At 39.4% G+C, this 15,630-nt stretch overlaps 1 protein-coding gene across 4 annotated transcripts in view; it reads left to right on the top strand.

Moving 5' to 3' along the window:
- The window catches only part of rxraa (retinoid X receptor, alpha a), a 162,544-nt gene that overhangs the window by 66,644 nt on the left and 80,270 nt on the right, over positions 1–15,630 (top strand). For all 4 annotated transcript variants that reach the window (XM_085463286.1, XM_085463289.1, XM_085463285.1 and 1 more), the window contains one exon: positions 15,453–15,566. In XM_085463286.1, the coding sequence (XP_085319412.1) occupies positions 15,453–15,566 (114 nt within the window). The remainder of the gene's footprint in view (positions 1–15,452; positions 15,567–15,630) is intronic.

Genomic DNA, 15,630 nt, shown 5'->3' with positions numbered 1-15,630 from the left:
ATTTTGTGTTCTTTTTTCTCCTCGACGTTACTCTGCAGCTGAGCTACATCTTTCTGCCTGGCTGAGCTGACAAGTTGCACGTCCTTCTAGGAATGCTGATGTTGATGATACTAGTGTGTGTGTGTGTGATGTTAGCTTACAGTGCATTCTAATACTTATTTTAAATATTGATATCATTTCATAGTGGAGGAACATGTAAAAAAAAAGGAAAAAATAGAAATGTAGTGAGTTTAGTTAGAGGGTTGTGCTTTCTTTAAAATTTGAATCTAATGGCCGGAGGGACCGAGGATTATTGGATATACACACTACCTTGACATCAAGCTACACTAGAAAACATTGTCCACGTGCCTTAAGGCCATTGTATTTACACACATCTCTGTGTGGTCCTGCAGAATGACCTTGTTTTGGCTTGTCCACTTGCCCATCCTTTGATCCAAATTAACTTTGCTCCTTTGGACCCCAGTTTTTGAAAGGGGGCACCACTGCTCAGCGCTAAACAAATATGACGGTCTGTCTCTCTTGGTCAGTAATTGTTATTTGAGATAAGAGTTTTTACCCTGGAAGGCAGATTTAGTATTTTTGGAGCAGTCTTGCGCTTCACTGGCTCATCATATCTTGTGCTTTCTGCAGGTAGACATGCGAGTGAGGTCATCCATGGCATTTAGGTAGCTTCCGAAAGGTGCCTCTCACCTATTAACCTGGAGCTCCCCACGCTATCAAAAAAGGGCTTTGTTCTTATTGATGTCGTTTTTTGTGCACCTTAGGGCCAGTGCTTAAACACACATACAAAACACGCACACGGTAAAACTGCAAATAATTCTTTTAAGGTTAACCAGAGAGTTTTACTTTTACATCATAAATGACTCTAATATATACACCAAGTCAAATGATTGTTTAGATTTGGGGTAAGTAATTAGTTATAAACCTTAAATTCCAAGGCTGTACACGCTGTGAGGTGCAGAGCTGTGGAAACATAAACAACGTCAAAATAAAATATTAGATTATATCTTGCAGTCTTATTTAAAAAAAATTCAAGCAAAAAAACAAACTCTGATTTTCTATTCTAGTATCCCTGTTACAACTAGTGAGTTTTTGTGTAAGAGGCTTAAGCAAAGCTAAATTCCTCATTAATTTGTTGGAAATTATCAAAATCTAAAAATAGATAATTATACTTTGTACCATTTCACTTTATTTAGAAAGAGAATTTAAATGGGCTGGCACTTATGAAGCACTTTTCTACTCAATTTGAAGTTCTAACATTCACACTCTCTGATGGATCAAACCACCAACCTTCTGAAACGTCTTTCTCTGTCTCCTGAGCCTCTGCTTCCCCAAATATTTGTGTCAGGTATGTCACAGATGAATCATTTATTTGCTGTTGTTGTAGGTCTGATAGAAAATGCACAGCGCTGGGCCTCTGACCTCAAAACCTGAGGGTCAAACCGATCAGAGCCAAAGGGGCACATGTTGTTCTGGATACTGGTGTTACATTACATCACATTGATTGGCTTTCATTTGCTGGAGAATCTCCTGTTAGACAGGAAGTGACAGATTTCAGTCCATTGACCAGCTTTTTTCTCTCTCTCTCACACCCACCCACACGTATACACACACACACACACACACACACACACACACTTATGTTTCCGCTGTGTATCTCCTCTTCTCAACCGACCACAGAGTCACAGTGAATGAATGATTGGTATTCCACATACTGGGCTTCAGGGGATTGACTGAGCTTATGGCCAGCTTAGCCTGCAGTTCTGTGCTTGATTGGCAGCTGCAGTTTCCTCAGTGGAGTAGGGTGGATGGATGGTGGTGGAAATGATGGGTTGATGGGGTACTAGTGACATTTTGCATCTTGCGACATGCCATCCTGCATTACTCTATAAATGTCTCACTCATACTATTGCATTCAGACAAGCTCCGAGTAATGATGATGCCAGATCACTATTGAAAAGCTTAATTTGGAGGCTGTTTTGGTCAGTGAAAATTTCACCAATTTTTATTTCCACTGTTAACTTCTTAACCTTCTTAAATATTATGATTATGACTAGTTTTGACATTTTCTTTTATTACTTTTTTTGTGGCATCTGCAATTGGTTTGCTAGTGGGCAATCACTTTGCTCTTATTTTGAAAGTTAAATTACCTCGACCCAGCCAGCCCCTACCTGCAGCCGGACCGGGTTCCTGTTGTGCCGACCTGCGGTGGGTAGGGATGGGTATCGTTTAGGTTTTATCCGATACCGGTGCCAAATCGGTACTTTTGAAACAGTGCCGGTGCTTAAACGGTGCTCAAACCGGTGCTTAAAGAATGGAGAACACAAAATTGGTCCAAAAACCTCTCATGTTCAGCTGGTTCACCAGGCCATCAGACTGCTGAACACGTCATAGACACCTCAGCTTCACTACTGGAACTTTAACATTATGCACTCCATACTGTACAGTAATGCCACTGTTTTGCACGTGTCTCACTCTGTATATTTTATATATTTTATTTATTGTTTACTCTATTTAATTTGTAAAATATGTGTACACACACACACACACACACACACACACACACACACACGTAGGAAAATATTTACTATACACATCCAGAAATGCATATACTATTATATATTGTACATATATTTATTAGTTTCAGATGTAGCCATTCTTGTATTTTGCTTGTTTACATTATTGTATTTTGCACAACTCTGTTGCTTGTGAAGCTCGCACACAAGAATTTCACTCACATGTGCTGTACCAATGTACCTGCACATGTGATGTGACAATAAAAGTGATTTGATTTGATTTGATTTGGTTTTTGTAAAAAGATAACAATGTTAGCCTTTTCTGCAGCTATAGGGCATATATGGTATCACTCTTGGCTGGAAGCAGTGCATAAACAATGGAAAAAACACAAACTTTGTCCAAAAACCGCTCATGTTCAGCTGTTTCCCTCTTTTTCTTTGGTCATTTTAGCCTTTTTGGCCAGGGTGAAGGGAGTATCTGCCATCAAACAAGAAGACAGCCGCATGTAGCTATGATGATGTTTGCTAGTTCACCTTACATGCATTAATTTAATAACGTGGTTAGCCTACTCAACGTAAATTACTCACGCAGAGAAGAACGGCTGCTGCTGCTGCCATCATCATCCGTCATCATTTCTGCTACACTGGCAGGGCTAGGGGCCAGGACTCTCCTCTTCGTGTTTTTGGGTATGTTGCTAACTCCGGGTCCGATAACAGGCACCACACCGCAGTAGATGCGCTCGGTGTGAGGTCTCGCAGCAAGCTATCAAATACAGTGCATTTCTTGGTTTTTGGGGAAAAAAAAAACGCTATGCGTCGCCAGGTGTTTCATCGGATTTGAGGTGTTACCTCCTTTGACAGTATCAGCTTAAAGCACTTGTTGCAGGCTGCTGAGTTTGCATCTTTTGCTGTGAAGTGCAGCCAGACTTTTGACCGCTTCGCCTTGGGCATTTTTAATGTGTAGCTCTGCATAAAAGAACGTACGTACCTGGCCCCGCCTACTATCCTCGGAAACGTAAAATGATTGGCTAGAAGTGTATCACAGCTCAGGAAAAAAAAGCACCGAAATAAAGCACCGAAATGTGCGCTGCTTTTCGGTCTGGTTACTACCGTTTATGTCAGAACCGGTGCCATCATGGCACCGGACACCGGTACCCATCCCTAGCGGTGGGTGTGCCTCCTTCTGCACACACATACATGCAGGCACCACTAGAACGGACCATGCTGTTTATGTGGTGTGTTTTGCATTTAGCCTTTCGATAATATGAGTATGAATCAATATATTCCTCAAGACCTCGTGTTCAGGCTTGCTGGCACACTTTTGCTGTCACACTGTAAGTGGTTAAAATACGTGACATCTTTGTTTTTGTAACATTTCACTGTCCTTTGCATTTACCCAGGATAATGGGCAGTGTATGTTACAGCCATTAGCCTGTCACAATGGAACCATCTCCTGCTGGAACCGTGTCCCCTCCTGTTATGATCATTTTCATGCTATCGCAGGCTTTTGCTTTGTTTCCTGTCTCAGAGGGAACGGCTCGCTCAAGTCTTTAATGCTCTGTTTTTGTGCTCATTGAAAAGCCTCGCTTCCAACCAGCATACAGAGTAGCTACACACTTGCTATGCTGAGCCTCATTCCCCCATGGAAGAGAAATAATTTATAAAATGAAATCTACATTTGTTGTGTAAATGACCACATGCTGTAGGATATTTAATCCTGCCTGTAGTCAATCCCAGTCATGTGACTTGACCTAGTTCTCTATGCCTCCCACTGGCTGTCTCTCCCCTTTTTCTCTCTTTCTCACTTTCCTTTTCTCCATTGACTTGCTCTCCCATTGTTTTTTCACTGTCTGTTTTTCACTTGTTTTTGCCTCTTCTTTCTCATTTTATCTCCCAACTCGTGGTCCATCCACGTGTTGGCAACTGCTCCTTTACATGACTGATCCAGTGACTTGTCTTTTCCTTATGATGTGTTAATATCTTGTAACAATGTAGCTGACAACTTTGTCCTTGATTATGGACTTAAAACAAACCAACTTCAAAAAATGAGACATTTCTCATATAAAAGATGTGACGCCAACTTAGAGTTATTACTGAATTTATGACTTGTCCTTGACAGCCTACTAGAGTTTTTACCAACAGTTTTTTTTCTTTTTCATTTAACTTTGACACTACAGGTGTGTTGGAAACACACTTTTCTCCATGTTTTCTCCTTTTTCTCTGTAAAAGCTAAGTTGAACTGTACACTTCCATCTGCCCTTAAACAGTATCAATAAGCTTGTTCTCCATTTGATTGTCATGCACGTGCATGCAAATTGAGGTTTGTTTTCTTATTCATTTGTAGACATTTTGTGCGTGTTGTCAGTTTTACCTGTGCTAAGCTAAACATTGCTGTCAGAAGCTTTTCAAGAGAAAAAGGAAAGGGGTGGTGTTTTTATTACTTTTCAAACAATACCATTTAGATTGGAGGATATGATAGATGGATAAACTGACACTTATCTGGATGAAAGCGTAATTCCAGCCAGCTTGGCATATCCTCAACTGGAATGATTTGGTTGCCTCTTGGAATGTGTGGCATGCATCTGTTCCTGAAGAGCACGAGAGATCACTCAGGCTTTGGAATAATACTCCAACCCATAACAAGCCTCGGCTGTTTTACTCACTCATGGAGCACTACACACTTTACATGTCACTGAATGCATGGATATTTCCCATGTGCTCCAGCTTCCTTCCAAAGTCTAAAGACATGCATGGTGAGTTAATTAGTGATTCTAAATTGCCAATAGGTTTAGCGTGTGCTTGGTGGTCTGTCTCGTTCTGTTAGCCCTGCAATGGCCTCACGACCTATCCAGGATACACTCCACTAATGTCAGCTGAGATCTACAAGCAAAGGAGTGCAATCAGTGGGTTGACCTACCAAGTCTGAAATGACGTCTAGAATTAGAGATGAAGCACAGAAAAAATTATGAATCGCATGCAGTTGTGGTGCTTGTGGCATGAATGTAATATTTTTCTATAAAATGTAATAAAAGTCATTAAGATGAACCTGTTTGCAGTTGAGAGTAAGCATTTGACTGCTGAACCAAAAGACTCAGCAAGGTTGGGTTCCTCATAGTATTTCACAAGTTTTTACACGTGTAAAGATCCAAAGAGCAAGTTGAGATCTTTAGCCAGAGCTTTCCTGGAAAACTGAACCTTTCCAGGTATTTGGTAAAGATCAGAGGATTACTTAAACCTTTGGTGGAAAATCAGTTTCATTAAGACTTTCCAAAGTTTTTATAACTGTTCATATATGAGCACAGACTCTATTATATACTTATAAATTATATATTTACATATAAAATGTATGCATGAATGAAGAACTATGATTTGCTATGAGTTTTCTGGTAATTCCAGTATATGTGCATTTTTGCGTTTCCCTAAGGTTCAGCACACTTAAGGTATGTCCATAATATCGGACCTGATGCATGAAGGCTTATACTGGAGAGAGCCCCGTTGTCTCCACTGGTTATTTTGGCCCAAACTCTTCATTCCAAAACTTGACTTTTCTCCATAAGCACTCTCTTCCTGTCCAATTCTTTCTAAGTCCAGCTTGGGTCTTTCTGAAATATTGATACTGAATGAGAAGTGTATATTTTAGAACTGATTTCATGTTGAATTGAAAGCCTGGACAGGATTATGCAAGTGTTTTTTGTTTTGTTTTTGTTTTTCAATCTGGAGTCATCTGACCCTAATGGAGCTTTCCTGTCAAAAAATCTGGAATCAGTATTGCTGGTTTTATAATTTTCCATTCATATTTAATGGCTCCAACGTAAAGAAGCATTTTAGACAAAGAGTGCACTTTATCCTTGTCTTTGAAACTGTCTTGCAAGTGGTCTGCCTTGTGTAATTCTTATTCTACTGTATTATGAATTTCACTGGTTTTTTTTATTGTTATGCTGGTTTTTGGTCCACACCCATGCAGAGCAGCTGGAGCACCAGATGTTTTTGTTTCAAGTTTTGAATTATGTACTACTTCACATTAATGTATTTCACATAGGAGACTCAGTTTCTCAACATATGTATGTATTTTTTTGTTATTGAAGTATTTATGAAATGTTGCTATAACTTATTTTTTAAACTGATGTACTTATTCATGAGGGTCTAAAAACCTCCAAATTACCTTGTGTGCGTGTTTGTTTGTTTGTTTTTTTAAAAATGCTTTTATAGCAAATCATTTCACTGATGATTAAGAAAAAATGTGAGGACGTTGTACAATCTTTTGGTTGTAGGTTGGTAAAAATTGAAAATAATAATTTCTGGATTGTTAAAGGCTTTTTACACAGTCTTGTGAAGCATTCCACGTGTAACCTCTATTATCAGTAATTTCAGAAGTAAAAGCTTCTTCTAGCCAACATGAAAACACTAAACTTTTCGCTGTTGTTGAGTTGGTTAGAATTTGACTGTGTCAGCTCAAATGAGACTGGAAGTACCAATAACGGAGAATGAGAAAATGCTAATGTAAGTCTTGACTTAAGCAAGCGTAAAGCTTGATTGTTGAATCTGGGTCAGAGTTATAAAACATATTGTTCAGAAGAGAAGAATAGATGACGTCTGTGGCAGCACAGGTCCTTCCTTCTGTTTTGACCATCGTTGTTTGTACATGTTTACATCCTCGGCATGTGGGTTGAAGATGTACTAGGCTGAGGCAACAGGAGGTGGTTAATGGGAGACTGTGTGCTCCTGTAGAGATGGAAGCGTGGGCGTGTGGAGACAATTTAGCAAGCTAACAGGAAGCGTGTTCTGGGACCTTCCGCTAAGACTCAGGCAGACAGTGAGTGGGGCACAGGTCGCTACACAGTACCACACCTTCATTTTGCCAGAGAGCATCTCTGTTCAGCTGTTGGTGCGTTAGATTTTCCCTGCAGAATGTTCATCTGTGTACCATTGTAACCCAGGTCCCACATAACTATGATAAAAGCTAGAGTGTATCATAAAATGAAACTGGGCTTGAGTTTGTTGTATTACTAATTTATACCAATACCTTCTGATTAAATTAATCTGTATTTTATGCAAAAAATGTATCTCAACAGTTATTTATTTCTGAAGGGAAAAAAATAACATGAAGGAGAGTCACTCTTTTTTATGAAATGAACTAAAATGCAATTAACCAATGTAAAAATTAGTGCATGGGATAAAGATTTTCAAAATAAAACACCAGGTCCCTTAAGTTCTAACCGTTCTTTCTTTCATAAACAAAACTGTTTCCTTACACCTTTTAAAGTGGAGAGAATTTCACCTTTTGAATGCATATGGGTACCACTAAAACAGTTCTCATCAACTTAAACAACATTTGTACCAGTGTGCCTTGACACACACATTTACTTGTCCAAATTAAACCTGAAGAATCGTATTTGTTGGCCTCAATGATAAACCTTAGATGCAATCCACAATGCGATGCCTCACGACATCTTCTTCGGACATAGCTTGTGTCCGCTCCCACAGGTTCAGCCTTTACCACTCATCGATTTTATTACCATGAACTGCTTCTTTTTTCAATTTTTTTTATACAAAAATCTGAATAATTTCAGCCATTTTTTTTACATTACTTTCTAACATAATTTTCTTTGATCACTCTAAAATGTCAACTATGATAAGGAAAAATAAAATCGAGGCCCTGAACTTAGGCCAGAACCGTGTCCAATTGCAACTATTAATCACAGCTAAAAATAGCACTTTTGATGCTACACTGAAGCCGTGCAGAGCAGGGTGAATACTGCAAAGTATGGCCTGAATTTCCACCCATGATCCATTAGAGGAAGCACATAAAACAAAGTTTTATCTTTCCCTTTCTGGTGCTAATATTTCACAGCTGAGAAAGGGCCAGTGTGTGCTTTGCCAAGGGCTGCTGGTGTGGGCAGATAGTCCGTCATGTGAACGGCTACTGTAAAGATCAGCAGAGGGATAGTAGATTTTTAAATGCTTCCTTGTGTCCTTCCTGCGTGAAAGGAGCCTCTTTTACCCTTACAGCTTTTTTTGAGTCCAATCACACAAATTTGATTAGAGTCGTTTGCCCAAGGAGCTACTCTGGCTGCTGGGCGGCAGTGAGACCTTTGTTCCCCTATTTGCCCTGGAGAAAGGTTCTGACGTACACAAGTAGCCTTTGAACCCCCCCCCCCCCTTCCCCCCCCCCCCCCCTTCCCCTCTAACCTCATTTACCACACTCTTAGTTTTTCTTCCTGCCTCTGTCTGTCCGCTCATCAGAGGCCTTCTGCTGGCTTCATCACATCACACTAAGTGAAACCTAGAACTCTTAGATGTGAACATGAACTGCTGCATTTGTGTCCTCTCTGCTAAACACTACTGCTTTGGGATGTTTTATGCAAAAATAAAAGAAGGAAAGAAAAGAAAAAGAAAATTGCACATGCCTGCCTGTTGGAAGCTTTCAGTTAAGTTTGAGTCATTCTATAAATATATTGGCAAACAATGCATGGCTTTTATTTTGGGTCTTTCTGCAAACTTTAGTCCTGCAGAATTCAACGCAACAAGTAAAGAAACATAAAGCAGAGTTGCTGCTTGTTGTGTTGAGCTCTGGTTGAGAGTTATGTGCAGACAGTGATGCACATTCTTATCAGCATGACTAGCAAATGTCATGCCTTGTGATTATAAGGTCGATATGGAAGTAAAAAAGCAAAAGTGTTCTAGTCCAACACATTTAAGAGCCAACAAGGTGGTGTAGATTGTAGTGCACACTCCTCTGCAAATGTACTGGCAACCAGCAGCTGTTGGACTGGTGGTAACTGGTTAGAAACCCTACTGAGTGGTCAGGTGAAATGGAGGCTATGCCTAAACACTTCCATCTGTCATTTGCGTTGAATTGTCACACAACTCTTGTGTCAGAACATTAAAGTTTATGGAAGGAAAGTATGGCATATATTGAGAACAACAATCAATCCAACAGCTTGTATTGATGGAGGTGGTGGGTTTGATTACTTGTACCCAAATTATGTATAAATGAAAGGACAAATAGATATGTCAGTTATTGCTTTTGGTTTTGTTGCTTAACATTCCAATACCAACTAATGCAATTACCTGTATATTTACCTTTCTCTATTGATTAAGCAAAAGTTTTTTCCGTCAATTATATTTAGAGAACAAAAGTTATCAAAACTAGAAAAAGGCTATAGGTTATAGACAGACAGGCTTCTCAATAACAGCCCTAATGTTACTGTTTTAAAAAAGGTCATTCATGTCAGTTCTACCTTTTCTATAGAGGCTTTGCAGCTTCGAATGTGACACCAGGGCAGCTTCATTATCCTGACTGTGTGAAAGTGCAGACTCAGTTTCAGACAAAGTAGGAAGGCATGTTGTTTTTTTTTTTTTAAGAACCGTTACAGAAAGGTGCTCTTGTTCATTTCAAAAGCACCTCAGTTTAGGTCTCACAAAACACAGTCGCTTAATAAGTCATTCAATAAAGCTGTCCAGTTAACTTTTTTTATTGCCAGTCCAGACCTCAGCAGCAGTTGGTTTTGTGACTCACAACTTAAAAGTAAAAAAAAAAAAAAGGTGTTGCAGATTTTAGTCGCAGTTTTTTCTTTTCTTTGTTGTTGTTGTTGTTGTTTTTCAGTTATGATTAATAAACTTCCTTCCAAAGGTAGTTTTGCTACAAATAATCTAGGCTTGTTGTGGCTGAACCTGAAAATTATGTCTTCCTGCCAAGGTCTTCACAGGTCTGTGTCAGCAGATTTTTTCTTAACCGTTCATTGTGACTAAAATAAGCCTCATAATCGGAAGGAAGGGCAAGTCATTAACCTACAGAATCTGCAAATTTTTGATTTAGATTTCAGTTTCTCTGCTTATAAGCCAAATCAGCACTGATAAAAGGAACTTATTGTTTTAGGCTAGAAATTAAATACATAGCAGAGGCCTGCAAATCCTACAAGTGTGTGATAAGGTCTTTCACTGACCTCTGTCTGGTTTGGATACTCAGGGACCCCTGAGGTTTCACTAACAGGGGGATTATATTCCAGGGAAGTAGGAATTCCTCTTATATGTTTTTTCTCCCCAAGTCTACTTGAGGTCCTGCTAAAAAGGTGCATGTATAGTGCCTGTTCAGTCACCAGACGGTTAGACAGGTCTGCTCAGAAGCCTGCATTCACTAAAATGTACCCACTTGGACCCAAATGGGCGCTTGCATACTCACGAATGTGGAAAGTTTAACACCTGTCTAACGTGGTCGAAGCTAAGGTGAAATTTTAGCCCAGAGGTAGTGTTTCTGAAACTGAATGAGGGCGTGTAATCAATACAGAGAGGCATGTAAAAACAACAAGTGCATTATTTCCAAGTTTGTAAAATATGTCATAGCTATTTTTTGAACAAGCATCCTGCTATTATCAGCAAGTAGGTATGGCTTCTAGAGATCATTGATTTTTTTTTTTTTTTTTTTTTGGCTTTGTTGTCGTAATAGATCTGCCCAGACTTTGCTCTGGCTGAGATAAATGCAAGTTTAATGACATGTTTTTGCACGGCTTCCTTCTTCAAAATAGATTTCATCTAGTGGGAGGGAAGACAGTTTGCTGATGAAGCAAATACACGCAGGGACAGGCTGATGATCAACAAATAAGGGCAGCATTCCTGTCATTTCTGAGAGAAATGCTTCACTCAAGAAATGTTTGATTATCAGTGGATGGATCCTGCATCTTATATATCTAAACAGATGGGGGGAAAAAAAGATTTGCGTCTGTACACAGGATTTGTTTTATTGAATGGTAACTACAGGCATAAGGAGGCGATGTAGGTGGATGATGGAAATCAGATGAAAGTAAATAGCTACGCTTGATGTGTGTCATTTAAAATATAAACACAGTGTGTTACAGTAACCTCTGACATAGTGCTAACATAAGACCGGGCCAATTAATTTCATGATTAATTAATAAATTAAAAAAAAATACATTTATATCATGAGCACAGAAAAATAAAAAAAAAATTTAGCTTAAGGTGGGGCTTAAAAATGGGGATTTTTAAAAATCAATAAACCGATGTAAGACAAACAAAAAAAACAGAAGGACTTGGAACAGCATAATCAGTGTAATTGTATGCTATTTTATACACAGAGAATTCAGTAAAATACATATCTCAAGTACATGTCGGCAAACACAATTGAGCAGTTGAAATCTCCTTCTGTGCATGGAGGTTTGAGGCCTCCTTCAGCCGAAGGTGCCAGTCATGATGGTAACAGTAACGGTTGATGGCCCCCGCTGTCCCATCCTTCCAAGCACTCTATCAGGATCTTAGCCCCTGAAGTCCCATAAAGGAAGGGCTTTTTTATTGCACCTTGGAGATGCATTAGCGGGCCAATGAACTTTGACCTTGGGCTTGTTCACCCTGGCAACATACTGTAGGACATGAACAATCCTTACTCTTCAGGAGAATTCAGCTAGGAACCCTTAAACTCATAAATGCTTGAATGCATTTTCTTCAACAGGCCCCAGTTTGTGAGGTCTTGTAAATTCTGGAGACCTAGTCATTTGTTTATCTGCAGTAAATAAAAAATGTGCTTAAATGAAAATGCTGCAGATTTCACCTTATCAGTGGGTTTTGTTATAACGCCACATTTACACACCTTTGTTTCATTAGAACCTTGTCATTAAGCCTTTCTTTTATTAGCTTTATATCAATAAAAAGCCCTTCTTTCATTAGCAGAACATCTCAAAGGCTTGCCTTCATTAGCACAAGGTTGTAAATGCTGGATGGGATTTCATTAGCAGGCTGTCTTTAATGAGGAAACTCCCAGCGTGTTTACATTGCCCTGATCCCCCATGATGGCTGGAAAGGATAATGCCGATTGGCTGTTAAAGGAAGGTTTTGAGCTTGTCCCTGGAAGATTGGATCATGCAGTTATTAAAGCCAATGAGATCCTTGCCGCTTAGAAATGAAGTGCAAGATCAAACACTTTAGTAATCAAGAGCCTGCTTGAGTATATGAACTAAGGCATAATGATGCAGTGCTGGAGAAGATTTAATGACGAGACATGTACCAACCTTACCTTTTACAACAGCAGGTCCGGAACCTGCACATACACGTCGTACACTTTCATCAAGTCCTTCAGGGTTTAAAATGTAAAGCCCTTCACTCAAAATGATTTATCGAGCCAACAGAAAGAAAAAAAAAAAGACGGATTCCTGTCAAATGTATCATTCTTGAAGTATTTTTACAGCTGCCAACTAAACATTTGATGATTCATTCCTTTTAATTATGTTTTTGAGATTTAAACTCAAGTTTTTTATCAGCAGCAACGTAACCAACTTAGTTTTTCTTCCTTCTTTTTTTTTCTTTTTTTTTTTTAAACCATTTTTTTGATATATGGTAGGTGTTTTTACAATACACATTGAGGTTTTGAGATCATTTTCAGCTTCAAACGAATTTTTCTCTCTTTTGTCTTTACCTCTTCCTTATTCTGTAGTGAAATTTCAGATTGCTTTAACATTACTTTGTCTCGTGGGAACATTATTCCAGTGGATTGCTTTCAGAGTAAGGCTTTTTTTTTTTTTTTGTGGGAGGTGGGTGTTGCTGTCTCCTTAGTTTACTCCTGACTTTGGAAAAGTGCAACTTGACTGGGAGGTAGGGAGGTAGGTAGGGCTCATATGGAAATTCCTTAATGTTTAGTGACATTACTTGAAGCACTATACCATGTGTCACTGTTTGGCCTCCAGCCCCTTTCTTCAACCGGGAGTGTGTCGTGTTTTTGAAGAACTTAATTTGGCAAAGACGGGAAAAATATGGTTGAGTATGGCAGAACTATTGTGTTCCGAGATTCACTCCCTCCCCCTCTCTTGCACCCTTCTTCTCCTTCTCCATGAGTCCTGACACAGTTCCTTCTGAAGAACTACTCTTGTGTGTATGTTTGGTTAAAAAATGGTGTGGTTGATTCATTTTGATGTCCTTCTATTCAGCTTGGAAAGAAAAGAAAAGTCATGTTAATTTATTTCATAGTCTACAATAGAATATTCTTATCTGTAATTAATAATGCCATAAAAGTGATTTGAGTCACTGTGTTAGGGTGGTGATGAGATGGCTTGCACAAATATATAATCTAGTATATCATATTGAAATGATCTTAACTCATACTTGGCTTCCAAGCTAAGAGTAAAAGATTTAACTGCATTATGGTTTGGACTAATCCCATTAAATTGACAGCGCACTTACAAATCAGAACTTACACACACACACACACACACACACACACACACACACACACACACACACACACACACACACAGAGAGAGTCTGTTAGGGTATTGTTTTCTGAATCGCAAACATTTGATTGATCCTCATCCAAGATGCCTGTAATCTTCATGGTTCCCATAAAGCGGGGCTCAGGACTCTTTGCTGTTATTTTAAGATGACATTTTCCAACATCTGATGACAATGATATGATGCTCATTAAACAGTGAAATAAGTGATATGCGTGACACGAGAATAAACAGGCTTTATTTTAGTTTCATGTGTTCCTCTTTGCCTGTTTTATTTAATTTGTGATATTCAAGATGACCTCAGTCTGTCTCTTTGCTCTGACTGATCCAGACTTGAATTATCTTGCCAGTCCCTGAATCATCTGTAATACTAATGAATGTGTCGAATAAGAAAGCCCCACCTGCTCACATGTCCATATGATTGCATATGCACTTCCACATGGTACACCCTTAAAAGCAGGAAAAATAAATATCAGCATCTCAGACAGCTTATCATGGGGAACTAATTCAATATCTCTTTGCCTGTTTTAAATGTCATTCTCTGAGCTCATCTGGAGTGACATGTTTTTCATGGTGGTAATAAAGGAGCTTTATTGGGCTCAGACAACAGCGATGGGGAGGGCTCTTCCGCTTGCTGCTCTTGATGTTTGCAGAAAATCCAAAAGTCCTCCTAAGGAGTGAATAAAGTTTGGATTTGCAGAGGTCCTCTAATGCCAATAAGATCTGCTTGAGCTACCCTGTCAATAAAGATGGAGCGACTGCTTCTCTGCACACACAGGTTTTCCTTTTGGCTGCGTTGTAGGTGAAGCAAAATACCACTCATATTCCACTTTCAGTCCATTTATAAGAAATAATAAAAAATGGTATCATCATCAATCATAAAGGTTAGTGCTACTCAGTCTGGGACATTTTTGTAATTTGATATTAATAGATTTGTAGTTCTTTAAGCTCCATCATGAACCTCCTGTATTCTTCTCTATTTTGTTTTAAGTTCATCAAATTGAGGACTTTGGGATAGTATTAGGGTTCTATAATTCAGGACAGATTTCTCCAAACATTGCTGTTTTGAACAATCTAGATTTGTTTGTTGAGCTTTTCTTTGCTGGATGATGTCAGTGACTTGTAAGCACTTGCCTGGAGGGCATACAGCATCCTCAGTTGCCTTATTGTGCCAGATAATGGCTTCCCTATTGAAAATGACCACTGCGACCCCTGAGACAGACAGTATGACGGCCTCCTCCATCCCCTTCAGGCACCCCAACTTACTCTGGCATGTTGACCACACAGAGCTACTAACCTTAGTGCTGTGCCCAAAAGCCTTTTGCCTTTCCACAAACCAGCCCTAGCCAGCGCTCTGCAGGTTCTGTCCACTCTGTGGAGCCTTCAAGGCTGGATACAGACATACAAAACTCATGGGCAGTGAGCTGGCTCAGTGCCACAAGAGAGGTGTTTAGGGTGATGTACACCTGATTACAAATTTTATTATTAGTAACCTTTATTTAACCAGGAAAAGTCCCATTGAGCTTAAAAACCTCTTTTTCAAGGGAGTCCTGGCCAAGAGGTGACAAAGCTATACATTTTGAACAGTATGCTGGTGCTGATGGTGGCCCAATCACTGTAATGTCAAAGTTTAATCTGCTTTATCATCTTCTCCATATTCCTCCTGTCTTTTGTGTTTAATTTCTCTGTATTTCTTTCATTACAGGGTTCTTGAAGCCCCAGTGCTCTCTAGCTCCTCCGATGCAGCGAGGTCGCTCAGGTGACGCTTGTTCCTGTTTTAGTGGTGTGTGCCCCCTCCATGACCGCCGTCTATCCTCAGGTAACACCAACTTGTTAAACTTCTTGTTGATACTATGTTGCTTTGTTCTTTTGTTTGATCTTGG

This window comes from Copadichromis virginalis, linkage group LG7, assembly GCF_057382275.1.
Source record: "Copadichromis virginalis isolate Kocher_CV1m ecotype Utaka linkage group LG7, C_Virginalis_male_GT1.1, whole genome shotgun sequence".
Taxonomy (NCBI): Eukaryota; Metazoa; Chordata; class Actinopteri; order Cichliformes; family Cichlidae; genus Copadichromis; species Copadichromis virginalis.
This window is presented reverse-complemented; position numbering and strand designations above follow the sequence as displayed.